Below are 25856 nucleotides of genomic sequence, written 5' to 3' on the forward strand. Positions count from 1 at the left end.
TCCTCAGAACCACCCTTTGAAACCGGTACCATTATTATCCCCAGTTTATGAAAGAGACAACAGGGACCTAGAAAGAAAGGTTAAGCAACTAGCCCTAAGTCATATCGCCACTGGAGCTGGAGTTTGAGTCAGGCAGGCTGACTCCGGGACTCATGTCCTCCCCTCTTGGTGGCGGGGCCAGAAAAGGAAAGGAGAGAAGGGCCAACTGACTTCTCTGCTGGGAACATTTCTTCCTGAGCTCATTGAGCAGCTTTTCATCTTGGTCATTTTCTCCCTATTTTCCATCTCTAGTCCCATCTCCTTAATCTAAAATGACAAACATCAGCCCACTGGTGACGGAAGTGGGCTAAACGCAATGTTCCTGGGAGAACATCTGAGAAGCACTGCATTAATAAAGAACAGAGAAGCAGAGCTAGGTATTCTGTAACTTTCCAAGATGATTTAAAGGGCTCCTGCCTGTGCCTTCTCAGAGGCAGTCCAGAGGCCTTGCTGTCTCATCATCTTACCATTAGGTAGGAAAATATATGGCCTAATTAAGAGAGTCTGCAGATTTCAAGTCACAGTTGGCCCTAGTCGTTATGGTAGAAGCAGAGATTCGGCTTGAAGGCCACGTGGCTGAACTTGGGGACTGAGGTTATATACAGAGCCGCTGCCCCTTGGGGCGCTGGGAACTGGCCCTGTACCCACTGCCTGGGCTCCCCAGGCCCATTGCTCAGAACATCCCAGTGCAGGAGGCTCAGTTTCCACCTTCCGTCTCACTCCCCTTGAATCAGGCCACTCCTTAGAGATCTTTCCAGCCCATAAGTCCGTGATCCATCCCTAAATGGCACTACTGTTTCTTTAAATGACTAATTTTGGTCACCATTGAGAAAAATGGGTACAAGCCTCCTTGGGCTTCTGGGTTTTGAATACTGCTCAGAGGGTCTTTCGCATTCCAAGGGGGAGAAAGAAGATGAGCTTTCTCATGGCTTTGGGATCTGAAAGGTCTTTCGCTGTGTAAGAGGCCTGGAAAGCCATCAGCCTGGGAAAGCACGGAGGGGCCTGGGCTTGGGGTAAGAGAGTCAAGTTGGGCGTGTGACTCCGGGAAGCACGTTTCTAACCAGTGCCCGAGCTGAGCGGTCCTTTTCCTCAGATGTCAATGTGGACCAGCCGGATGAGAAATCAATCATCACCTACGTGGCTACTTACTACCATTACTTCTCCAAAATGAAGGCCCTGGCCGTGGAGGGCAAACGAATCGGCAAGGTACGCACTGCCATGGGGCAGTAGGCGTGTAGGCCAGGGGAGCCCTGCACCCCGAAAGCGGAGGCAGGGTAGAGCTGTGGGACCGGGGCCCCCATGGGCAGGACGTCACACCCCGGGCTCGTAGGTGCTGGACCAAGCTGTGGAGGCAGAGCGTCTCGTGGAGAAGTATGAGTCCCTGGCCTCAGACCTGCTGCAGTGGATCGAACAAACCATCGTGACCCTTAATGACCGGCAGCTGGCCAACTCCCTGAGCGGGGTCCAGAACCAGCTGCAGTCCTTCAATTCCTACCGCACCGTGGAGAAGCCACCCAAGTAGGTGTCCCCTGTGTCTCACCCTGCTGGGTCACACCTGCCCTGAGCTGTGCATGCACAGAGCAAGAGGAGCGGTGGGCGGGGCGGGGGGGACCTAAATTTAGGCAGCCCTTCCGGAGGGAAATTTGGCAGTACCCAAATGCACTGGAGGATCATTCCCCCCCCCCCCCGCAAGCGCGGTGCACCTGAAGCATCCAAACAACATATCTCTGCCAAAATAAATGATTTCTGATTATCCACTTTTAAAAATCATGCCATGGAAACGATGGCTCCAGTGCTGTGGGGCTGGTGCAGTCCACTCAGATAGGGTTATGGTCAGGGGGCCACAGCCACCCAGCTCCAGTTTAGGGACAGGTGGGACTGGCTTTGATGGTGGCATTGCTGCTAGCTCACAGCCAGTTGCCGAGACCTTATCAGTCCTGTCTTTTAGCAACCGGGTCTTGTGAAATATGGACTTGCTGTCAGGCAGTTCTGTACGGAACCTGCTGAAAAGCCTAGGTTTTCTCTATCATTGAGCTCTTTTCGATTAACTTGTTTGAACTCCAAAACTGACATCAATGGTATCAATCCATAAAACATCTGTTCCTGGATTTTCTCTATCATTGAGCTCTTTTTGGATTAACATGTTTGAGCTCCAAAGCTAGATAGCGATCCAGAAAACACCTGTTTCTGTGCATACCAGGGAATGATTGGATCTGTGCCCTTTGACCCAGAAAGTTCTCTCTGGGTCATTGTACAAGGATGTCTGCCTGTGTGATCGGTGTGACAGGAAGACAAGTCACAGCGCAGCCACTGAAAATAATGTTGACATGTAAAGATGTTCATGCTTTAAAAAAGCAGTTTACAAAAGAGTGATTTGTGGACAGCGGGGAACAGGGTTAAGCGTGCAGGCTCAAACTGACTTGAGTTCAAAATCCTGGCTCTGCCACTTATCAGTTGCAACCCTTGGGCAAATTATTTAGCTTCTCCGTGCCTGGGTTTTCTCATCTGGAAGAGGGAGATTATGGGTAGGCAGACAGTGGTGAGAATTCCCTGTGCGATCCTGAGCACAGGGCCCCGATAAATGATGTCAACCCAGGTGTGCAAAACAAAAAAACCCTCCCTGCCCATGCAAAAGAGTAAGAGCATTCTGTTTTTAAAGTTTTCGGTTATTTTTTTAAAGTTACATTCTTTCGGTTTGCATGTTCTTTCTGGCGTTTACACCAAGAGCATGCCTTGCTTTTGTAAGAAGAAAAGCAACACAGGACACTTGATTTTGAAAAAGTGGCTTTTAACTCTGACCCCGACCTGGCCCCCGGCCTCAGGTTCACCGAGAAAGGGAACTTGGAAGTACTGCTTTTCACCATCCAGAGCAAGCTGCGTGCCAACAACCAAAAGGTCTACACACCCCGCGAGGGCCGCCTCATCTCCGACATCAATAAGGTCCGTGGCCCCCAGCCCCTGGCCCACAAGCCTCCCATGGGTCCCCAGACCCGGGGCCCTCACCTCTCCAACTTCAACACCACTGTCCCCGGTGCAGACAGTGGCCCCCATGGCCCACGGGCCTGCCTTCCTCCATCCCCCCTCTCTCTCTCTGCACCAGTTCACGTGATGAAATTGTGCACCAAATCCCTTCCTGTGCTCAACATACTCCCAATTCAGGATCCCTACTCTTTTCCCTACAGACGACATCATAAGATTAACAGAAATTAAAATGAGATCCGTCCACAGTCCTGCCATTACTAACACACCGGTGGTTTCCGTTGCTCCCCGTTGAACCTCGTCCACTTCCCATGGCCTCATAGCCCTCCCAGCTCTGCCCCTGCCTTTTAGGGGTCTGCCCGGCCACCTTCCACAGGCTCACCAGACCCAGCTTCCGTGGGACTTAACCCTGGACCCCCGGCCCCGCTGACACTTCCCCAAACTGGCTTCCTGAACCCTGGCCCGCCAGCACTGACCCCGTCCCCACCACGCAGGCTTGGGAGCGGCTGGAGAAGGCCGAGCATGAGCGCGAGCTGGCCCTGCGTACCGAGCTGATCCGCCAGGAGAAGCTGGAGCAGCTGGCCGCCCGCTTCGACCGCAAGGCTGCCATGCGGGAGACCTGGCTCAGCGAGAACCAGCGCCTTGTGTCCCAGGTACAGCGCAGGGAAGGGGGGCCCCAGGTGCCAGCCACGCCAGTCAGGAGAGGCGAGAGAGAGACGTGGGGGGACAAGCAGCCCTGTAGTGTACGGGCTAATGAAACAAGAGAGGAGGGAAGCTGGCCAAGAAGTGTAGGAAGCAGGGGCTGGAGGTTTGAACAGAAGGCAGATGTTGGGAAGGAGAGGAGAGGACACCCCGGGGAGTTGGCATCTGGTGACAGATGCACCCAGGAGACCGCAGGGACAAGCAGAGAAGCCGTCTGCTTGGTTCCCACACCACCCTGCCCCACCCCACCCGGCCACAGGACAACTTTGGGCTGGAGCTGGCCGCCGTCGAGGCAGCGGTGAGGAAGCATGAGGCCATCGAGACGGACATCGTGGCCTACAGCGGCCGGGTGCAGGCGGTGGACGCGGTGGCCGCCGAGCTGGCCGCCGAGCGCTACCACGACATCAAGCGCATCGCCGCACGGCAGCACAACGTGGCGCGGCTCTGGGACTTCCTGCGGCAGATGGTGGCCGCCCGGCGCGAGCGGCTCCTTCTCAACCTGGAGCTGCAGAAGGTGTTCCAGGATCTGCTGTACCTCATGGACTGGATGGAGGAGATGAAGGTACCCGGGGTGGGGGGCACCCGAGAGTGGGGCCGGAGCTCAGGGGGACAGGGACCCTGCACGAGGGCGCAGCCGTGGGGACTCTCGCCCACTTGCTCAGCCCATCACAATAGGGTATGTGCTGGCCTAGGGCGCTCTCCCAATTCCAATGCATGAAACCGAGAGGTCCCCATATCAAGGGGCTCAGTTCTAGTGGGAAGAGGCTGATGCTCAGACACGTGGATGTGGAAATAAAATGGCAGCTGGCGAAGGGAGCTGTAGGAGAACCGGAGCAGGGTTGCCTGATCAGGTGGATGGGGATGGCCCCTCCAAAATGGTGCCATTTAAGCTGAAAATGGAATAATGGAAGGAGCCAGCTTGGCGAATATAAGGCCCTAGGCTTGGCCAAGCATGGCCCACTCAGGGTCAGGAGGCAGGCTGGGGGTGCCAGCAGAGTGGGGAGGGCCCACAGTGGCAGGAGGTAAGGCTGCAGCGGTCGGTACACCGAGGGCCTCATAGAGCCGGGCACGGAATCTGCAGCTTCTTCAGAGTAACATGGAGCATTCATAGGGCTTTCTAGAAGATTCTGAAAAGGGGAAGAATGTGATTCTGACTTAGGTCTTCAGAAAGGTCACTTTGGTCAAGGGTGAAGGAGGACTGTGGGTGGCCCAGAGTGGAAGCAGATGCTGGGAGGTGGGGAAGGGGGAGGCTGGGTCTGGGAGAGACTCTGAAGACGGCTGGGCCAGCGGGAGCCGTGATGATGGGAGGATGGTGGTGCTGCCGAGGCCCAGAAGATGAGTCACAGCAGAGATTCCAGGAGCAGGATTTAGGAAGCACATCCGTCTAAGGGAGGGGAGTTGAGCAGGAGGAGGCTGGGGTATCAGTGTGTGTGTGTAGGTGACGGGGGCGGGTGTGCACGGCAAAGGCACAGCCCCTGGAGCCGTCCAAAGACATCAGGAGGGGTGGTAGATCCTGGAGCAGGGAGCGCGCGGGGCTCATCTAGCTTGGCGGGGCCAGGAGGGAGCCGGGCCTCAGCGTGCACGTGGGCCTGGCAGGGCCGGCTGCAGTCCCAGGACCTGGGCAAGCACCTGGCGGGAGTGGAGGACCTGCTGCAGCTGCACGAGCTGGTGGAAGCGGACATCGGCGTGCAGGCCGAGCGCGTGCGGGCCATCAGCGCATCTGCCCTGCGCTTCTGCGACCCTGAAAAAGGTGAAGCCGCGGGAAGGACCTGGGCGAAGGAGGGCTGGGATCGGGAAAACTTGGGGACGTGAAGGATGACGGGCCCCACCCAGGCTTAAGGCCAGGAAGGAAAGGGTGGAGCAGCCGTCGGGGGAAGGGGCGGGGGCACTGGGTCACAGCTCCAGACCGCCCCCCCCTTGCCCTTGCAGAGTACAAACCATGCGACCCGCAGCTGGTGTCGGAGCGGGTGGCAGCCCTGGAGCGGAGCTACGAGGTGCTGTGCGAGCTGGCCGCGGCGCGGCGGGCCCGGCTGGAGGAGTCCCGGCGCCTCTGGCGTTTCCTCTGGGAGGTGGGCGAGGCGGAGGCCTGGGTGCGGGAGCAGCAGCACCTCCTGGCCTCCGCCGACACGGGCCGGGACCTGACCGGCGTCCTGCGCCTGCTCCACAAGCACGCGGCGCTGCGGGGCGAGATGAGCGGGCGCCTGGGGCCCCTGAAGCTGACGCTGGAGCAGGGCCAGCAGCTGGTGGCCGAGGGGCACCCCGGAGCGGGGCAGGCGGCCGCCCGCGCGTCTGAGCTCCAGGCTCAGTGGGAGCGGCTCGAGGCGCTGGCCGAGGAGCGGGCCCAGCGGCTGGCTCAGGCCGCCAGCCTCTACCAGTTCCAGGCGGACGCGAACGACATGGAGGCCTGGCTGGTGGACGCCCTGCGCCTGGTGTCCAGCCCCGAGCTGGGCCACGACGAGTTCTCCACACAGGCCCTGGCCCGGCAACACCGGGCCCTGGAGGAGGAGATCCGAGGCCACCGGCCCACCCTGGACGCCTTGCGGGAACAGGCCGCGGCGCTGCCCCCCGTGCTGAGCCGCGAGGCCGAGGTGCAGGGCAGGGTGCCCAGCCTGGAGCGCCACTACGAGGAGCTGCGGGACCGGGCTGGCGGCCGGGCCCGGGCCCTGGAGGCAGCCCTGGCGCTCTACACCATGCTCAGTGAGGCCGGAGCCTGTGGGCTCTGGGTGGAGGAGAAGGAGCAGTGGCTCAACGGGCTGGCCCTGCCTGAGCGGCTGGAGGATCTGGAGGTCGTGCAGCAAAGGTAGGGTCCCCGCGGGTGTCCCCCCACCCCAACCCCGGCACCTGAAATGGCCTTGGGGGCTGCAAGGGGATCAATACTGACGCCGATAGGCCCCACCCTCAATCTCCAGCTCTTGCTATGCAACAAGGCCCTGTAAAGCCACCACCCAGACCTAAGAAGGATCAAAATAGCGCTCTATTGGGCAGTGCCACAGGGGCTCAGTGGTAGAATTCTTGCCGGAGACCCGGGTCTGATTGCCAGAGCCTGCCCGTGCCTAAAAAAAGAAAAGAAAAATATTGCTCTATTTGCTTTTTTGAAGCATCCCCATTATTGTCATTTCACTCTACATTTTTCAGGATGCACCCTTGCAGAAGTAAGAGGAAGCATTCTTAAATCCTATATAGATATGTATAAACAGTATATGGACTTAAAATAGCTGAAGCATTGAAGGTCTTAATCTTTTAAACAGAGACAGTGATTAACCTCTTGTGAAATTGTTTCATTTCCACAGTAATAAATCTTGACGTCATATGGAAAAGATTTTTCTTATAGAACCACAAAGCCATTATCTCATAATAAGAAGAGCAATTCCTTATTATCACCCCAATATCATCTTTTATTCCATCTGTAGTCAGATTTTTCTGGAGGGCTTAAAAAACATAATGAAGGGCAGGCCATGGTGGCTCAGCGGCAAGAATGCTTGCCTGCCATGCCAGAGGACCCGGGTTTGTTTCCTGGTGCCTGCCCATGTAAAAAGAAATAAATAAAAAAAACGATTCTCTTAAAAAAAAAAAAAAAAACGTAATGAAGGATTTTTTTTTTCAATTTTCAAAATATCCTATTACAGGGGTCAGCAAACTATGACCCTTGGGATACATCCAGTCCGTAGCCTATTTTTGTAAATATAGTTTTTATTGGAACACTACCACGCCCATTTGTTTCTCTGTCAGCTATGGCTGTTTGCACTTTATAGTTATCCCTTCCACATCTTGGGGTCTATGAGTGCAGCACCCCTGCAATCTGGAAAATCCCACATAGGATTTTTTTTGGCCCTCCACTCCTACCAGGGAAGAAGTCTTGCATTTTTTTCTTTTTCTTTTCTGGGCTGTTGACAGTACTTTATTGGTATTAAAAGATAAAACATGTTGATGTTATGTAATACTATACATATATTTTGTGCATTTCTGAATTTCTAAACTTTTTCTGTCTGCTGGTCTTCGTGCATCATCTGCGTCTTCCACAAAATTCCTGTTTAATTTCTTATACCGACCCGTGATACATCGAAACCAGGATGGGGAAAGTCGTGATGTGGAAGTGATAACTGTATTAGCAGCAGTTGCAACAGATACTATACAGCCCGCAAAGCTGAAAGTATTTACTGTCTGGCCTTTTACCAAAAATAGTTTGCTGGCCCTTGTCTTATTAGGCTACAAAATATACCTGGGAGAAGTTAAACTTCACTCCTTTATCACGCCAACAAGTATTTCTGGTTATCACTTCATTCTTTAACGTTTATTAGTTGCATGGGACTCATATAGACAGCTAAGGGGTCATTCCCAGGAGGGTAAAGAGTGGAGCCCTGTGCCAGTTTGACCTGCAGTGCAGCTGCCCCTGCTCTTTAATGTTCACCATCTTTTTGAGAAAACTCAGGGGTGATTTGTTTTGGGGGGGAGTGGTGGGGGCCTAAGGGCCCCCGCCTTGACCCACAGACACAACAAACCTCCTAGACTAAGAGGTGCAAGACTCATCTTAGAATGCCTCGGGGGAGGGAGAGGAGCTTGCGGGGGTGCAGACTGGTTTCCACGGCTCACGCCCAGCCCCTTCCGCGCCGTCAGGTTCGAGACCCTGGAGCCTGAGATGAACGCCCTCGCAGCGCGCATTACTGCCGTGAACGACATCGCCGAGCAGTTGCTGAAGGCCAGTCCCCCGAGCAGGGACAGCATTGTGGACACCCAGAGGCAGCTCAACCACAGGTGGGGCTGGAGGACTGAGAGTGAATGCAGCAGGTCAGGGCGGCAGGTGGAGGAGAGTTCCGTCAGGTCCTGGATGGGTGGCTAACAACGAGGAAGGAAACCCATCTGGGGTATGTCAGGGGAGGAGAAATGATGAAAGGGATGAAAGGAGGTAGCGATAGACTGAAGAGGCTGGTGCTGATTGGGGAGCAAGAAAGACGGGGTAAAGGGAAAATGAGTGGGGAGCAGCCTCTTGCGAAAGAAGTGGTCTGGCGATTTCCCAGTAAGTTAAACATAGGATTAGCACATAACCCACTCCTGGGTATACACCCAAGTTGAAAACAGATAGCCAGACAAAACCTGTACACACATGTTCCAGCCAAAAGGTAGGAACAACCCAACTCTCTGTAAATGGATGAATGGATAAACAAAACTTGCTCTACTCTTCCAATGGAAATTTATCCAGCCATCAAAAAGGAGTGAAGTATTGATTCATGCTACAATATGGAAGAACTTTGAAAACATGCTAAGTGGCAAAAACAGACACAAAAGGATAAATACTGCATGACTCCATTTAGGTGAAATATCCAGAATAAGCGAATCCATAGAGACAGAAAGCAGATTAGTGGTTGCCAGGGGCTCGGGGGAGGGGAGGGGTGGGAGTAACTACTTAGGGGGTGTGGGGTTTCCTTTGGGGGTGACGAAAATATTCTGGAACTAGAGAGTGGTGATGGTCGCACAACAGTAAATGCCCTAGATGCCACTGAATTGTATACTTTTAATTGGCCAAAGCAATGAGTTTTGTTATGCATATTTTACCAACATTGAAAAAAAAAGAAGCAGGTGGGTAACCAAGGGAGAGAGAAGCAGGGAAGAAGCTTCTAAATATAACTGGGCAGGATGGGGCAACTGAACACCTCCAAACTCTAGACTCTTCCACTGCTCCCAGGTGGCAGCAGTTTCGGTCCCTGGCAGACGGGAAGAAGGCAGCACTGACATCCGCCCTAAGCATCCAGAACTACCACTTAGAGTGCACGGAAACCCAGGCCTGGATGAGAGAGAAGACTAAGGTCATTGAGTCCACCCAGGGCTTGGGCAACGATCTGGCCGGGGTGTTGGCGCTGCAGCGTAAGCTGGCCGGCACCGAGCGGGACCTGGAGGCCATCGCCGCCCGGGTGGGAGAACTGACTCGAGAGGCAAACGCCCTGGCTGCTGGCCACCCAGCCCAAGCCCCCGCCATCAACGCCCGACTTGGAGAGGTGCAAGCCGGCTGGGAGGACCTAAGGGCCACCATGCGGCGCCGAGAGGAGTCTCTGGGTGAGGCACGGCGACTGCAGGACTTCCTGCGCAGCTTGGACGACTTCCAGGCTTGGCTGGGCCGCACGCAGACCGCAGTGGCCTCTGAAGAAGGGCCGGCCACCCTGCCCGAGGCAGAGGCCCTCTTAGCCCAACACGCAGCCCTGCGGGGAGAGGTGGAGCGGGCCCAGGGCGAGTACAGCAGGCTGCGGGCCTTGGGTGAGGAGGTGACCCGGGACCAGGCTGATCCCCAGTGCCTTTTCCTACGGCAGCGGCTGGAGGCCCTGGGAACCGGCTGGGAGGAGCTGGGCCGCATGTGGGAGAGCCGGCAAGGCCGCCTGGCCCAAGCCCATGGCTTCCAGGGGTTCCTGCGGGATGCTCGCCAAGCTGAGGGCGTGCTCAGCAGCCAGGTGAGAGCCCAGAGTGTGGGGCCAAGTCCCAAACCAGGAAGAAGAGGGAAATAGGACCCGGGAGAGGTGGGGACTGTGAAGAGAATGGGTGGCAAGAAATGATAGTGGGTGGAGTCATTGAGAAAACAGGAGGAGCCGGGAGAACATGTTAGAGAAACCTGGGAGTGAAATCAAAAGAAGGTATAAACACAACTTGCCAGAACTGACTTCAGAAGATCTAAAAAGCCTGGCTAGTCATGTAACTATTAAAGAAATTGAATCAGTAGCTAGAAATAAAATGAAGCAGGTATTTGGACTATGAAAGGCCCTCCAGCCTGGCTCCCTTGTAAATTTTCTGAGACTCACACGAAATCTGGCCCTACCTCATCCATATTCAGAGCTATGCAGTCTACCATACCATTCTCCAGATGGGCCTGTACCCCTCAGATATGCCCTCTAGGGAAGCCCCTTCCGAGCCTCTGCCCTTCCACAAGACTGAATTGTGCTTTGAGAAGTGAACTTGATATCTCCCCTCCCACCCAGGAATATGTGCTGTCCCACACGGAGATGCCGGGGACACTCCAAGCCGCTGATGCTGCTATAAAGAAACTGGAAGATTTCATGAACACCATGGACGCCAATGGCGAGCGGATCCGAGGGCTCCTGGAGGCCGGGCGCCAGCTAGTGTCTGCAGGCAACATCCATGCTGAGAAGATCCAAGAGAAGGCGGACTCCATCGAGAGGAGGTATGGTGAGGACCTCTCTCTGATGCCTGGAAGGGGCCTCAAAGATGGGGGATGTCGTGCCAACAAACTGACCGGCGAGGGAGGGGAGCTGCCAAAAAATAGTGGAGGGACATACTAAGATTACTTTCCAGAAACTTAAAATCTTCAGATGGTTCCTAGGCCAGATAAGTCCTGAAACCCAGAGGGGCCGGTCTCTCCAGACTATCAACTAGTTCCGTCCCCCTATCCCATATTGTTGAAACCCCTTTCCAACATGAAAAAGTTAGAATAGGCATAACCCAAATACCCCTAAAGAGTGGGAGAAAGATCAAAGGAGAAGGAGGAGTTATAACAGAGGAGATAGGGTTTAACAAAGAGTATGACTGCTGAATCACTGTATTGATATTTCTTTTAGTCTCCAGTGTCTTAGAGCAGCTAGAAAGAAAAACCTGAAATCATGGAACAATAAACCATACCAAACTCTGAAATCTGTTCTATCCCTACTTGTTACAAAGTACTTTGAAACTGATGGCTTTTTTGTATATATGTTATATTTCACAATAAAAAAAAAATGTTCAAAAAAAAAAAGTGGTAGAGGGCAACCCAAGGGACTGGAGGGGATCCAGGGAGCAGGAAGTCCTAATCCCAAGGGAAGGTGGACAGGAAATCAAGATTCCTGAGTTTTCCTGTAGTGCTCCTGGGAGCCCCTATCTCCATAGTAGAAAGACTAAAAACTTTAGGGATAGTTAGTGGATCATGACCCTTTTCCAGTAATTCAAGGGTTTTATTATCGATGCAGACACAGGAAAAATCAAGAAGCAGTGCAGCAGCTTTTGGGTCGCCTTCGGGATAACCGAGAACGGCAGCATTTCTTACAAGATTGTCAGGAGGTAAGGTCCCCAGGGCCTCCCCATTCCCCGGCCAACCCTTTCCCACCGCATCTTTACTCCTTATAGGATACGTCCGTCTCGACGCACCTGCACATGCCTTCTTGCCGAGCCCCCCACACACACCTACCAGGTCCTCCTCCCCCCACACACACCTACCAGGTCCTCCTCCCCCCCCACACACCTACCAGGTCCTCCACTTCTAAACCACCCTCTCTCCCCGTTTAATGCCCTGCTGTTCCCGCCCCTCTGCAATGTTCTCTGTCCTTCCCCGTCCCCGCCCTGTGCTCGCTCCAGCTGAAACTCTGGGTCGACGAGAAGATGCTGACGGCCCAGGACGTGTCCTACGACGAGGCCCGCAACCTCCACACCAAGTGGCAGAAGCATCAAGCGTTCATGGCCGAGCTGGCCGCGAACAAGGACTGGCTGGACAAAGTGGACAAGGTGAGCGGGTGTGACGGGAGCAGCAGGAAGAGATCCTTTGGGGCCATCTCCAGGCAGGGCCAGCACGGTCAAGGGGAAGGTCCGAGCTTCGGGGTGTGGTTCTTTCAGGGCCAGGAGTCATGGGGCCTGTGTTGCCACGTCTCCAGGGTGGAAGATGATGGCCTGGGGGACAAACGTCTCAGGCCTGCGGGACAGTGACTCTGCACTTTGAGAATGTGCAAATTAGTAGGGAGCCAAACTACAGCTTTGGGTCAACATGATACCTCGCTGGGACCAGAGCAGGACAACAATTTTTTTTTAAACCACCCCCCCTTGGCATTTAGTGCTCACTGAGGTAGGTGGTGGATGACATGATGAGAAACATTCTGGAAAGGGAGGCAGGAGGCTGATGGGCCAGTCCTGGCTTGTCCTGGGTTGGTTGATTTGTTCTATATTTACAAACACGCCTCTCACCCCCTCTCTAGCTGGTAGCCTCTAATCCCTTTCTATCTCTGCAAACCTGCTATTTCTAGTCATCCCTTATGAGTGGCATCATACAGCAGTTGTGGTTATGTGCCTCGTTTATTCCACTGAGCCTAATGTTTTCTAGATTCTTCTACATTGCAGCACATCTCATCACCTCATTCTCTCTTATGGCCAAATAATATTCCATTGTGTGTCAGTGCCACATTGTGTTTCTCCATTTGTTTGTTGCTGGCTACTAGGGTTGGTTCCACCTTTTGGCTATCGTGAATAATTCTGCTGTAAACATTGGTGTATAAGAATGACACTCTTCAGCAAGGGTCAGCAAACATTTTCTGTAAAGAACCAGATGGTAAATGCTGTAGTCTTTGCAGCTCATACCATTTTAGCTACACCTACTGAACTCTGCTGTTATGGTGCAAAAGCAGCCAGGGACAGTAAACAAAAACAAATGAATGTGACTGTGTTCCAATAAAACTTGGTTTACGAAAACAGGCAGTGGGCTGGATTTGGCCCAAGGGCCAAAGTTTGCAGAGCTTTGCCTTTGCGTCATGTTGTTCCTGGTACTTGGCCTCCCCCCATTTCCTCCTCAAGAGCTGAGGACAGTAAAACTTTATTTTCACTCAGCAAATATACCTGGAGAGCACTGTGTACACTCAGCACTCTGCTAGGTGCTGCAAGGTGTATAAAAAAATGCTTTCCTCCCTCTGAGGCCTGATGGTTGGGGAGAGGAGGAGACCAGTGTGTGTTCAGTTTTTCTGTTTGATCAGCAAATGTTTACTTTGTGCTCCTGTCCACGAAGCACCAAGAGGGGAACAAAGGTGATCTCCATTAAGGATCCACCTTTATGAAATGACTCTGTTATCAGGACATGAGACCTAGACACAAATTGAGTCAAGAGTAGAACATGATGGGTGCCCTGGGAGAGCCAGATAAAGCCTGGGCGCTTGGGAGAGAGGGGGTCTGGGCCTCCCAGGAGCCAAGCACTCAGGGCAGACATGGTGCATGAGCAGAGACAGTGGGGAGAGATGATTCCAAATGGAGAAAACAGTATGAACAGAAAACCAGAGGTGTGGAAGTAGGGTGCCTGTATGGGGAGCAAGGGGGGTTGGGTATAGTCTGGCGGGAGTAGAGAACGTGTGATGGAGCCCCATGGAAGAAGAGATGCGGGGGGCAGGCTGGGTGGGCGAGGTCCTGGGGAGCCCTGTTCACCACCTCAGGAGTGAGCGCTCAACTGAGGGTTGTGCAGAGACCAGGGAAGCCACCCAGCCTTTGCTAGGTCTTGACCCTCTTCGCCCTGGGATCCTTGGGTAAGGTGGCCTGAAGGCAGCGTCTTGGTTGATGTTCCCCTCTAAGCAGAGCCTGAAACAAGGATTCCAGTGCAGGCCATTTCTTTGGGGAGGTGACCCCAGGAAACATGAGGAGGGGAAACGAGATGGAGAAGGAAAGGTAGTTGACAAAGGGTAGCTCTTATGCCAGTTTTCCTAGTGGGCAACTGATGCTCAGTCCCAAAGGGGACCTCTGGGACGCACCCTAGAAAACGCATGAGATTTATCCCAACCAGAGCACAAGAAAGCTTGATCCATCACCTCCCTGTCCATCACTGGTCAACGGCTGTTTCTGGAGGCTTGAACTCTCCAGTACTTCCAGCTTCTCTTGCACACAGGCTAAGAGAGTGTGCTTTCCCCACCTCCCTGGAAAACCGGAGCCCCCAAGCCAAAAGGCTGGAAGTGGGGGGACCAGGTGGGACCCACTGGGCATCATCACTCCAGTGAGGGGTGACGGGTTGAAAACCTTGAAATGATAGCAAATAATAACAAGACCAAATGCAATACAACGCTCGGAACCACAAGCACTGAGGGGATTCAAAGTAAGGAAAAGGTCACCCTGGCTTGTTCATTGAGATGAGGTGTGTACTGGAGACCCTGAAAGAGTTACAGGGTTCAGATCAGCAGTGAGGGTAGGGCACTTGAGAAGAGGGTTGAACCCTTCGAGAAGAGTATATCAATGAGAACACACAAGAACTTGGAACTGTTGCCCGGTGCTTTAGGTCCCAGGTCTGCTCTTGGCTTGTCAAGTTCAATGGTGTCTAATTCTGACAACTGCTCCTTCTTTGTCCCGTCACCCAGGAGGGGCGGGAGCTGACCCTGGAGAAGCCAGACCTGAAAGCCCTGGTGTCAGAGAAGCTGGAGAACCTGCACAAGCGCTGGGATGAGCTGGAAAACACCACCCAGGCCAAGGCCCGCAGCCTGTTTGACGCCAACCGAGCCGAGCTGTTTGCCCAGAGCTGCTCCGCCCTGGAGAGCTGGCTGGAGAGCCTGCAGGCGCAGCTACACTCGGATGACTACGGCAAGGACCTCACCAGCGTCAACATTCTGCTCAAGAAGCAGCAGGTACACTGGGGGGGGGGGTCTTTGGTGGGGACTGTTGAAAAGCAGAAGAAAGGTGGAGGTGGTCTGTGGCTCTTGAGACTGGGGAGATCGTTCTCAGGTCTTGCAAGTGACATCTCTGTTGGTATTTTCTCAGACCGATACGTTGGGGCCACCAGTGTCAGATGGCCTGAGGGTAAAGTCAGGGGACAGAAACCATACTTGTCATTGGAACAGGGGAACTTGAGTAAGAAGAACTGTGGAGTAGTAGAAAGTGGTAATTAATGAGAGAGAAAAAGAGAGCTGGAGTGCAGGGGTCAGCACACTTTGCTGTAAAGGGCCAGGTGGTAAACATTTGGGGTATTGTGCATCCAGCTGTGTCCTTCTAGGGCAAAAGCAGCTGTAGCTGATATGTAAATGAATAGGTGCTGCTGTTTTACGGTAAGTCACATGGCATACTCTGGGATGTATCCAGGCAGGACACTGGACTGTACAGGATAGAAGGCTCTCATTCTTTTTTTTTTTAAATATTTTTATTGTACACAACAGACAAGACATATAGACGTTCTTGACATACAAACATCCTACACATGGTACACAATCGGTGGCTCACAATATCATCACATAGTTGTGCATTCATCACCATGATCATTTTTTTGAACATTTGCATCTCTCCCACAAAAGAAAGAAAAAAAGAAAAAAAAAACAGGCAGCAAATGAAAGCAACCATAAGTAATGTGTAAAAAATATAGGCACTGGGCTGGATTTGCTGATTCCTGTCCTCAGAATACAGGGGTAGCACATGCAAGCAGCAGCTACAATCTCTAGGGTTGAGGAAAAGTACCCTAAGAAGGGATAAATTGGAAGTTGCCCTCTCCTTGCCCCAAGGCTGAGTTTCAGACCCCGCGGGAGAGAGCAGAGACCTGCTGGACAGCTGAGAACTTGGCTGGGGTTCCATAGGCCCGAGCTGGTCCACGAATGGCAAGCCAGGACTAGCCAACAGGAAGCTTCCTGCTGCAGTCCCAGTGAGGCTTGCTCGGAGTGCCAGCCACGGGGAGCTCTTGCACGCCACTGGCAGTTTAGCTGTAGGAACTAGAAGAGAAGCCTACAGGCGCCAGGAACAGAAGCCCCTTCCTCTGCCTGGCATGGTGGGGCCCCTCCAGCACCCTCTACTGTAAGGCCTAACATTGTCCCAGCTGAAAAAGGACACGTGTTTATACGGTCTGGCGTCTCAGAGCGGGTGAAGAAGGGTGGATTTGGAACTGAGAGTCAATAAACGACAACTAGCAAAGGGTGGAGACCAGGGAACCTGCATCTTTGAACAGTGTGCTCCCTGGGGTTCTTATATATATTAAAGTGTGCAATGCACCGATCTAGCCACGAGGGTCCTCTCTCTTCTGGGAGGGGGTGGCTGAGCCCTGGGGGATGAGAAGCCATGCTAGAGGCTCGACTGAGGATGGGTGTCCCCTCTGAGTGTGAAGAAGGAAGGGCGTCGCTAACCTCTCCCTCCTGCGGCTGGCAGATGCTGGAACGGGAGATGGCCGTGCGAGAGAAGGAGGTGGAAGCCATCCAAGCCCAGGCCAAAGCCCTGGCCCAGGAAGACCGGGGTGCAGGGGAGGTGGAAAGGACCTCAAGGGCCGTGGAGGAGAAGTTCAGGGCCCTGTGCCAGCCCATGAAGGAGCGCTGCCAGCGCCTGCAGGCCTCTCGCGAGCAGCATCAGTTCCACCGGGACGTGGAGGATGAGATCGTGAGTCGCTAGGACCCGGTCACAGTCACGACAGAGAGCTCCCTGCCCCATGGGGGTCCTTCCCCCACCTGGGTGCCGGGAGATGCTGCAGAGCTCAGTGCCCTCCTCCCTTTGGCATTGCAGACCTTCCCCTACGGAGATTTGGAAATGCCAGGTCCCTTGACCCCAAAACCAGAGGTGCCCCTCCCCTGCATGCACGCACTCCAGTAGCCCTAGAAAACCTCCGCCCCTCTCCACCCCGGTATCCCCACTGCCCAACCCCTGGCACTCACTCTGCCCTCTGGACACCCCTGATGCCCCCCCTCTCTCATCCAGTTGTGGGTGACGGAGCGGCTACCCATGGCCAGCTCCAGGGAACATGGCAAGGATCTGCCCAGCGTCCAGCTGCTCATGAAGAAAAACCAGGTGAGGCCCAGATTACAGAGAAGGTCCCCGGAGCCTCCCCAGACATGGAAGCCTGTTTCTTCTTAGGGGTGCCTCTGGTTCTGCCGCTAGGCTGGGAGCCATCCTCGATGTCAGTGTCTCACCTGCCCCGCTTCGGGAGGGGGCAGGCTCGGTAGAGATCGCGTGGGTTGAAGGGGTCATGATCCTTGGATTCCCTGGGCCCGAAAAGAGGGAGGTGACATGGTACCAGGAAGGGAGAGGCAAGAGTGGGAGGGGAGGGCTGGTTGACGAGTGGCTGTAAGGGGGCGCCACGTGGCCAGGGGTCACTCGGCAAGCCCTCCCGTGTTTCTCCTCCCCTGGCCACGGGCAGACGCTGCAGAAGGAGATACAGGGCCACGAGCCCCGGATCGCAGACCTGACAGAGCGGCAGCGGGCTCTGGGGACAGCCGCCGCAGGCCCGGAGCTGGCCCAGCTGCAGGAAATGTGGAAACGCCTGAGCCACGAGCTAGAACTCCGAGGCCAGCGGCTGGAGATGGCCCTGCGGGCGCAGCAGTTCTACCGCGACGCTGCCGAGGCGGAGGCCTGGATGGGCGAGCAGGAGCTCCACATGATGGGCCAGGAGAAGGCCAAGGTGAGCCCTGGGACGGGGCCCGGCCTCGGGGCTGCTGCTGTCCTCCCCTCCCTGGCCCCCACTTCCCAGTGCCCCCCCTGCCCCTTCCCCCCAGGACGAGCCGAGTGCCCAGGCCGAGGTGAAGAAGCATCAGGTGCTGGAGCAAGGCCTGGCCGGCTACGCCCAGACCATCCACCAGCTGGCAGCCAGCAGTCAGGACATGATTGACCACGACCACCCAGAGAGGTGAGCGCCCATGGGCAGCGAAGCGGCCACCACCCTCGGGGAGAGGGGGAGGCCCGCCCAGAAGATGCAGGGATGGTGGTACCTGCTGTACTGCGTGTGTGCAGAACCACCTAGAAAGCTGGAGACGCGGAGGCTCAGCGAGCACTTGGGGGACTCAGAGGGCAAGACTCAACAGAGCGGGCCGGGGATCCAAGTGCCTCCCCCCCGCCCCCACCTTCCCCCTGCAGCACGCGGATCTCGATCCGCCAAGCCCAGGTGGACAAGCTGTTCGCCAGCCTGAAGGAGCTGGCTGGGGAGCGGCGGGAGCGCCTGCAGGAGCACCTCCGGCTGTGCCAGCTGCGCCGCGAGCTGGACGACCTGGAGCAGTGGATCCAGGAGCGCGAGGTGGTGGCGGCCTCCCACGAGCTGGGCCAGGACTATGAGCACGTGACGGTGAGTGCAGGAGGCCCCGGGAGAGGCGAGGAGCCGCCGGGAGACCGGGGCATGGTGCACAAGGCCCCCCCCCCCCCCCCCCCCCGGGTTCGGGGGTGCAGAGAGGAGGTCCGGGGCCCGGGAGTGGGCGTGGGCATGGGGAACCAGCCGCGCCTGCTCGTTAGCACAACCCTGGCAAAGGAACCTCCTGTGGCCCCGGGGAGACACAAGTGGGTTCCGGGTGTGGGGGTGAGAGGACCGCCTTCAGCGGGGGGGGGCCGCGCCCATCTGCGCGCAGCGTCACTCTCACCGCCCCTTCCTTCCGCCAGATGCTCCGGGACAAGTTCCGAGAGTTCTCCCGGGACACAAGCACCATCGGTCAGGAGCGCGTGGACGGGGCCAACACGCTGGCCAACGGGCTCATCGCGGGGGGCCACGCCGCCCGGGCCACAGTGGCCGAGTGGAAGGACAGCCTCAACGAGGCCTGGGCCGACCTGCTCGAGCTGCTGGACACGCGGGGCCAGGTGCTGGCCGCGGCGCACGAGCTGCAGCGCTTCCTGCACGGGGCACGCCAGGCCCTGGCCCGGGTGCAGCACAAGCAGCAGCAGCTCCCCGACGGGACGGGCCGCGACCTCAACGCCGCCGAGACCCTGCAGCGCCACCACTGTGCCTACGAGCACGACATCCAGGCCCTCAGTGCGCAGGTCAGACCACGCACGGGGCCGGGGGTGCGTGTGAGGGGCGACTCTGCAGGGGGAATCAAAGAGGCTCTGGGAACTCCAGAGCAGTTCTTGGAAATGGTTGGGGGCTGCGGGGTGCATCCTCTGGAGGCTTGTGTTGGGAAGCGCTTAGGAATTGCTCCTGGAGAACGTTCCTGGCCAGGGGACAAGCCTCCTGGAGGGCCAGGGTCATTTTCAGGTGATTCTAGTGTCTAGAAGATTCTGCATGTTGTGCTAAAGGCTGCCTGTTGGTCCCGCCCAGCCCAAAATGAGTGTAAACTCTTCCTTTGAGTATTTAAACCCGGTCAGCCCCCATCTGAGTCCATTCTCAGGCCATTCTAACAAACCGTAGAGGTCCTTCGCGTCCTGGACCGCCCGCTGAGAGCTCAGCCAGCTGGTCAGCAGCCCTTTTAAAGGGTCACCCCGGGGCTAAACCCAGAACCCCCCAAGGAGACCCAACAGGGCAGGCGTGGCCAGGCTCAACCTGGGCAACAGCCCTGAGCCTTCCCTGCTCCCCCCACCCCCACCCTTTGTTCTTCGTTCTGCTTCTTTGGCTCGTAAAAAGGGCAGGAGGTGGAGGGAGGGAGGCCACAGCTCCTCCCAGCCTCCCGGTGCTCCCTGACTCCAACCCGGGGCCCCGCAGGTTCAGCAAGTGCAGGACGATGGTCACCGGCTGCAGAAGGCCTATGCCGGAGACAAGGCCGAGGAGATCGGCCGCCACATGCAGGCCGTGGCCGAGGCCTGGGCCCAGCTGCAGGGGAGCTCCGCCGCCCGCCGCCAGCTGCTGCTGGACACCACGGACAAGTTCCGATTCCTTAAGGCCGTGCGGGAGCTGATGCTGTGGATGGATGGGGTCAACCTGCAGATGGACGCCCAGGAGCGGCCCCGGTGAGGCACCCGGAGGCCTTGTGGGCTGCCGGCTGTGATGGGGGAGGCGTGGGCAGCAGGCAATACCATTTCCGTATCCACTCACCACTCCACCCCCGTCCCCCAGGGATGTGTCCTCAGCAGATCTGGTCATCAAAAACCATCAGGGCATCAAAGCAGAGATTGAGGCCAGGGCGGATCGCTTCTCCTCCTGCATCAGCATGGGGCAGGAGCTGCTGGCCAGGAGCCACCACGCGGCCGAGGAGGTAGGGGGGGCCTGGGCATGGCCAGACCTTCCATCCTTTGGAGGACTCAGCCAGATTTGTTCTCTAAGCCATCTTGCATCCCGTCTTTGAAGAAATCCTTCATTGTCTTTCCCCTTGGAGCTGCTCAGGGATTTCCCACATTCCATCTGTTCCCCCAGAACTTTCTGTCTCTTGAAAGTAGAAATCAGTAGTTCACCCCCCCCGCCCCAGGGACCTTGGAAAGGCCCCACCAGATGCTGAGTTGACTCTCTGCTCCCTCCAGATCTCAGAGAAGCTGTCTCAGCTGCAGGCCCGGCGCCAGGACACAGCTGACAAGTGGCAGGAGAAGATGGAATGGCTGCAGCTTGGTGAGCAGCTGGAGGAGCCGGGGCAGCGGCGGTAGTACCAGGCCCTGAGGAGGGGCCCGGGGGTCTTGTGACTCTAATTTCCAGAGTAGGTGAGGCCAGGAGTCCTGGGTGTGGAATTGGAAGTGCCCACCCTCGGCAGCGCCCTGCCGCTCCTGCTCTGGGTCAATGGCTTCCTCTACGTCCTCTTCTTGCAGTGGCCACGGCCACCAGGCCCCCTCCCGTGCCCTACCACCAGGCCCCCTCCCGTGCCCGCTCTGACCTGCCATCTCCCTGCCACCCCCACCCCCTGCAGTCTTGGAGGTGCTCGTGTTTGGCAGAGATGCGGGGATGGCGGAGGCCTGGCTGTGCAGCCAGGAGCCCTTGGTGCGAAGCGCTGAGCTGGGCTGCACAGTGGATGAAGTCGAGAGCCTCATCAAGCGGCACGAAGCCTTCCAGAAGTCAGCAGTGGCCTGGGAGGAACGTTTCACCGCGCTGGAGAAGCTCACTGCGGTGAGGGCTCCAGGGCCCCAGGAGCACCCAGCCCAGCCCCCCAGCTCTTGCTCCCTCTGCGGTTAGGAGCAGACACTTCTTCCCTCCCTATTAACACTGGCATCTGCCAGGTGTAAGCTGCAAGTGTCCTGAGTGTCCCATTGTCCCAAATGTCTGAGTCACCAATTCCACTGAGTGATGCTGAAAACACCGTCTCCCAACTGCTTGTAACCCCCACCTCCTTCTCAAATTATACTCTCCACCCTTCTCATTTCATCAGACTAGCACTAGGACAGGTCCGCTTTCTCCAGTCCCTCTTAGATGAGACCTTCTCTACTCTGACCTCAGAATCTTTTGACAGCTGGAGGAGCAGGAGAAGGAGCGGAAAAGGAAGAGGGAGGAGGAGGAACGGAGAAGACAGCCTCCTGCCCCAGAACCCACAGCCAGTGTGCCGGAAGGGGACCTGGTAGATGGCCAGGCGGCTCCTGATGCCACCTGGGATGGGTGAGAGCCGGGACACTAGGGTTGCAGCAGGAGGGCTAGCCCTCAGCTGCCCAGGGAATTATCATTGAGCGTCGCCTCCTGCCATTCCAGAACCCACCCACGGCTACCATCGTCCACACAGCCCCCCACTGTTAACGGAGTCTGCACAGATGCAGAGTCCACGCAGGTAACCCCAGGCAGCCCCAGTGCAGCCCTCTCAGAATCCTCAGTTCCCCTCGTATGTCCTCTTACACCTCCTTGTCCTTGTAGACCCTGTTGGAGCAACAGAGACTTGATCAGGGCAGCTTCCCAGAAGGGCCTGTGAGTTTCCCTTGGAAGTGTGGGTGCTGATGACTGGGAGATGGGGGGACAGAAAGGGGGGGTGAGCCGGGAGTGGGTAGGTGGGGCTATATGGGATTGGAGAGGACAGGGGTCAGGGTGGAGACCATCTCTCTCTTAAGCATCAAGCTTCCTAGCCACCCAACGTAGGGCTCTCCCCTTTCATCTATAGTCACTGGCGCTGTTTCCCCTACAGGGCTCTGGTGCAGGGGATGAGGCCAACGGGCCGCGGGGAGAGAAGCAGGCCCGGCCACGGGGTCCCGCTGCTTCTGCCATGCCCCAGAGCAGGTCGTCTGAGCCAGCCCACATGGCCAGCTTGCCTGCTCGAGGCCCGGAGCTCTCTGCCCAGGAACAGATGGAGGGGATGCTGTGCCGCAAACAGGAGATGGAAGCCTTTGGCAAGAAGGCTGCCAACAGGTGCTGGGGTTGGTCTTGCAGTGCCCAGGTCTCTCCAAGTCCTGCCTTCTGCAGAGGCTTCCCCGAAGCCCTCCTAGATGGAGGAAAGGGGCTCCCTTTAGGAGACACGCCCTCTGATAAAGGGGTGGGGGCTCAGGATCAGAGAGTGGGGCCTCAGGAGGGTTAGGGGGGTGTAAAGATGATCAGGCTTACATTAGGGAACTGCAAATGAAAGCCACAGGGAGATACCACTTCACAGCCACAAGGATGACTATTACTTAAAAAAAAAAAAAAAACAATACGTTGAAGAAGCTGCAGAGGAACTGGAACTCTAGCACACTGTTGGTGAAAATGCAAACATGGCGCAGCCATTGTGGAAAGCAATATGGCGGCTCCTTAAAAAGTTAAATACGGAATTACCATTTGACCCAGCAATTCCACTTCTAGGTACATTCCCAAAGAGAGTGAAAGCAGGGTCTCAGACAGATCCTTGTGCATCAGCCTTCATAGCAGCATTACTCCCAATAGCCAGAAGGTGGAAACAACCCAACAGGCCAATGTCGGGCAACAGATGAATGGATGGACGCAATATGCTGCAGACACACAACGGAATACTATTTGGCCATAAGAAGGAATGAAGTTCTAAGACATGCTGCCACATAGATGAACCTTGAAAATGTCACCGTCAGAGAAAATAAGCAAGACACATAGGAACAAAAACCAGCACTTCAGAGAGACAACTATAGATGGCAAATTTGCAGACAGAGAAAGGAGATTAGAGCTTTCCAGGGAAATGGGGGCAGGGGAGGTGTTTGTCTGAGAAGATTAAGAATATTATTATTATTTTTTAATCGTAAAAAGCTGATGGGCCTGAAGACAGGCATGGAGCTGGAAGTCCCAGGACACCCACCCATCCCCCCAGGGTACAGGCCCTATGGAGGCCACCGCCCAGGCAGCCCGGCTCCCCTCCTGACCTGCACGATGTCCCTCCCAGGTCGTGGCAGAACGTGTACTGCATCCTGCGCCGCGGGAGCCTGGGCTTCTACAAGGATGCCAAGGCAGCCAGCGCAGGGGTCCCCTACCACGGAGAAGTGCCTGTCAGCCTGGCCAGGGCCCAGGGCAGCGTCGCCTTTGATTACCGCAAACGCAAACACGTCTTCAAGCTGGGGTAGGAACAGGGGATTGGTCCTCAGGAGGGGAGGGGAAGTGGGGAGTTTACAAAGCGAAGGGGGGCGCTGGGTGTCCCCTGAGCTACTTCCAGTGGGAATGGAGCTACCAGGCCCTCAGGCAGTTGAGGGCAAGAGATGCAGAGGAGGGAGAATCCCTTTCAAAGAGGAGAAAGAGCCAGGCCTGACGTTGCTCAGTGTCAAGCGGAAAAATCATCGTGGGTGGAAGATCTGAAAAAGATCTTCAGGCAGCCGGAGCAGGAGGCCTGGCCCACAGTTGGAAGTGAGCTCACCCTGGCCTCTGCCATCCCTTAGAAAAGGATGCATGCTTGCACAATACCGAGAGTCTGAATAATGTACAAAACGGGTCTGAACTGGCTGTGAGAGCTACAGCTGGGCTGCCCAGCCCCCTCCTGCCTGATCTCTGGGCTATAATTGGGTTCTCACCAGCGCTGATCTGCAAACCGGAATCTCAGCTCTGCCCTGAGGCTTCTCTCTCTCCCAACAGCTTACAGGATGGAAAAGAATATTTATTCCAGGCCAAGGATGAGGTGAGCAGGCCCCTTCCTGTCCCACGCACCCATCTCCCTGTGCCATTCTTCGAATCCTTCCCGACACCACCTCCCTTTCACCCCTCTCCTCTCTCTTTTTCCTCGAGTGTCTCATTCTTTGGACATTGTGCCAATTGGATGTTGGCAAAGGCTTCACAGAAACACGTTCCCTATCTCGCAGAGGTCTCTTTCTCCTAAGAGGAAACAGTCGAGTTGTTTTTCTGCCACGTTCTTTTGCTTTTCCCCACCTCCCCGTCCACCTGCCGGCTGCCCCGCTGCTACTTCCTGGAAGCTGCCCAGTTGTCTTTCCGTCCGCCCTGCAGGCAGAGATGAGCTCATGGCTCCGGGTGGTGAACGCGGCCATCGCCACGGCATCTTCTGCCTGCGGAGAGCCTGATGAGCCGGCGGCACCCAGTGCCAGCCGGGGCATCACCCGTGCCATGACCATGCCCCCAGTGTCACCCGCGGGGGCCGAGGGGCCTGTTGTACTGCGCAGCAAGGACGGCAGAGAACGAGAGCGAGAGAAACGCTTCAGCTTCTTCAAGAAGAGCAAGTAGTTGGGGGCAAGACTCCCAGGACAGCTCCCTCCCTCTGCTGGGGAAACTGCCAGGGACTGTCAACGGGGACCACCCTCTTGTCAGGACAACTGCCTGCTGCTAGGGTCTGTGCCAAGGTCAGCCCATCACCAGGAAGTGTCACTGGGGACGCTGTTTCCAGGGACAACGCTCCTCTTCTGCTATTTAATTCCAGACTGGTGGTGGGACCCAGGCAGCCCCCAATCTGACCCCCCTTCCTCCCTCCTCCCCCACCTTACGCCTCTATCACCCATCACGGTGCAGACAGCACAGCACCCTCAACGTTTGCCATGTGGGGAATGACTGCCCCTGCCTCAGGGTCGTCCTCCCAGTATAGCTAGGGCATCCCATCTGGTTCCTTACCCCTGGGGGCTGGCCAGGAACCTCTCAGAGCTGATGCGGGGCCCAGGAGCAGAAGTGCCAGATGTCAGAGTCAGAGACGCCGAAGCTCCCCCTTCCTATCCCTCCTCACCCTCTGACCCCGTTGGCCACTCCATCTCCAGTGATTCTCAACAGCTTCCAGGTCTGAGTTGTTCAGGGGTAACCATGGCCTTGAGTCTGGCCAAGGAGGTGATTAAACAGCTCAGCTTCTCTTACTGCCTCTGGGTGTCCTTGTTTTCCTAACTGTGACCCTTTCTGCCTCAGCCCCTGTCTTTCAATTGCTCTGGGCCCCTGTGTCAGGTTTCTACTCTGCCCATAGCCTCAAAGTTCCTCAAAGAAGCCTTGTTATCCTGAGAGTCTCCAACCTCAGACCTATTTCCCCATGACATTGACTTCCACTTTTCTGACCTGATCAATGCCAAGTCTCTATATAGACTCAAGAAGGTCACCATGGGTCAGGATGATGTTGATAAGCAGTATTAATGTCAAAAGGCAGTGGGTGACAACTTCCCTGATGCACAACACTCTTGACTCTAGATCCCCTCAACCGTTTTCAAAAACAAAAGAAACAATAGAAAACTCCAGTCCTTGACTTTGAAACTGAATGTCCAGGCCCTCCTGGAATCCTAGTGATGACTGCAGAGCATTGCCACAACCTAGTCACAACCAGTACTCAGCCTGGCAATGGAGAGTCAAGCACACAGAAGCTCAACCAGGGATCAGCTAAGTGGCAGGTTTGAAATCCACTGACCAAGAGAATAAAGTCACCCTGGGCAGCCACCAGGTACATCCTAAACACACACACAAACACCCAGGAGGAATGTTTCAGATCTGATGAAGTATAAAATGGAGAGCAGGTGGCTTTCTCTCTTTTTGT

At 55.8% G+C, this 25856-nt stretch overlaps 1 protein-coding gene across 5 annotated transcripts in view; it reads left to right on the plus strand.

Annotated features, from left to right (window-relative positions):
* SPTBN2 (spectrin beta, non-erythrocytic 2) overlaps positions 1-25191 on the plus strand; it is a 39490-nt gene extending 14299 nt beyond the window's left edge. For all 5 annotated transcript variants that reach the window (XM_077115601.1, XM_077115603.1, XM_077115602.1 and 2 more), the window contains 30 exons: positions 1133-1245; positions 1370-1557; positions 2862-2979; positions 3513-3671; positions 3980-4282; positions 5317-5470; positions 5650-6520; positions 8335-8472; positions 9401-10157; positions 10680-10882; positions 11661-11751; positions 12046-12192; positions 14784-15047; positions 16546-16770; positions 17086-17175; positions 17525-17785; positions 17880-18010; positions 18238-18442; positions 18751-19125; positions 19784-20028; positions 20135-20273; positions 20536-20620; positions 20913-21109; positions 21450-21592; positions 21683-21758; positions 21842-21892; positions 22107-22327; positions 23301-23474; positions 23981-24023; positions 24347-25191. In XM_077115601.1, coding sequence (XP_076971716.1) covers positions 1133-1245; positions 1370-1557; positions 2862-2979; positions 3513-3671; positions 3980-4282; positions 5317-5470; positions 5650-6520; positions 8335-8472; positions 9401-10157; positions 10680-10882; positions 11661-11751; positions 12046-12192; positions 14784-15047; positions 16546-16770; positions 17086-17175; positions 17525-17785; positions 17880-18010; positions 18238-18442; positions 18751-19125; positions 19784-20028; positions 20135-20273; positions 20536-20620; positions 20913-21109; positions 21450-21592; positions 21683-21758; positions 21842-21892; positions 22107-22327; positions 23301-23474; positions 23981-24023; positions 24347-24580 — 6401 coding nt within the window. In that variant the 3' untranslated portion in view covers positions 24581-25191. The remainder of the gene's footprint in view (positions 1-1132; positions 1246-1369; positions 1558-2861; positions 2980-3512; positions 3672-3979; positions 4283-5316; positions 5471-5649; positions 6521-8334; positions 8473-9400; positions 10158-10679; positions 10883-11660; positions 11752-12045; positions 12193-14783; positions 15048-16545; positions 16771-17085; positions 17176-17524; positions 17786-17879; positions 18011-18237; positions 18443-18750; positions 19126-19783; positions 20029-20134; positions 20274-20535; positions 20621-20912; positions 21110-21449; positions 21593-21682; positions 21759-21841; positions 21893-22106; positions 22328-23300; positions 23475-23980; positions 24024-24346) is intronic.
* The last annotated feature ends 665 nt before the right edge of the window (positions 25192-25856 follow it).

The sequence above is a fragment of the Tamandua tetradactyla genome, chromosome 9, assembly GCF_023851605.1.
Source record: "Tamandua tetradactyla isolate mTamTet1 chromosome 9, mTamTet1.pri, whole genome shotgun sequence".
Lineage (NCBI taxonomy): Eukaryota > Metazoa > Chordata > Mammalia > Pilosa > Myrmecophagidae > Tamandua > Tamandua tetradactyla.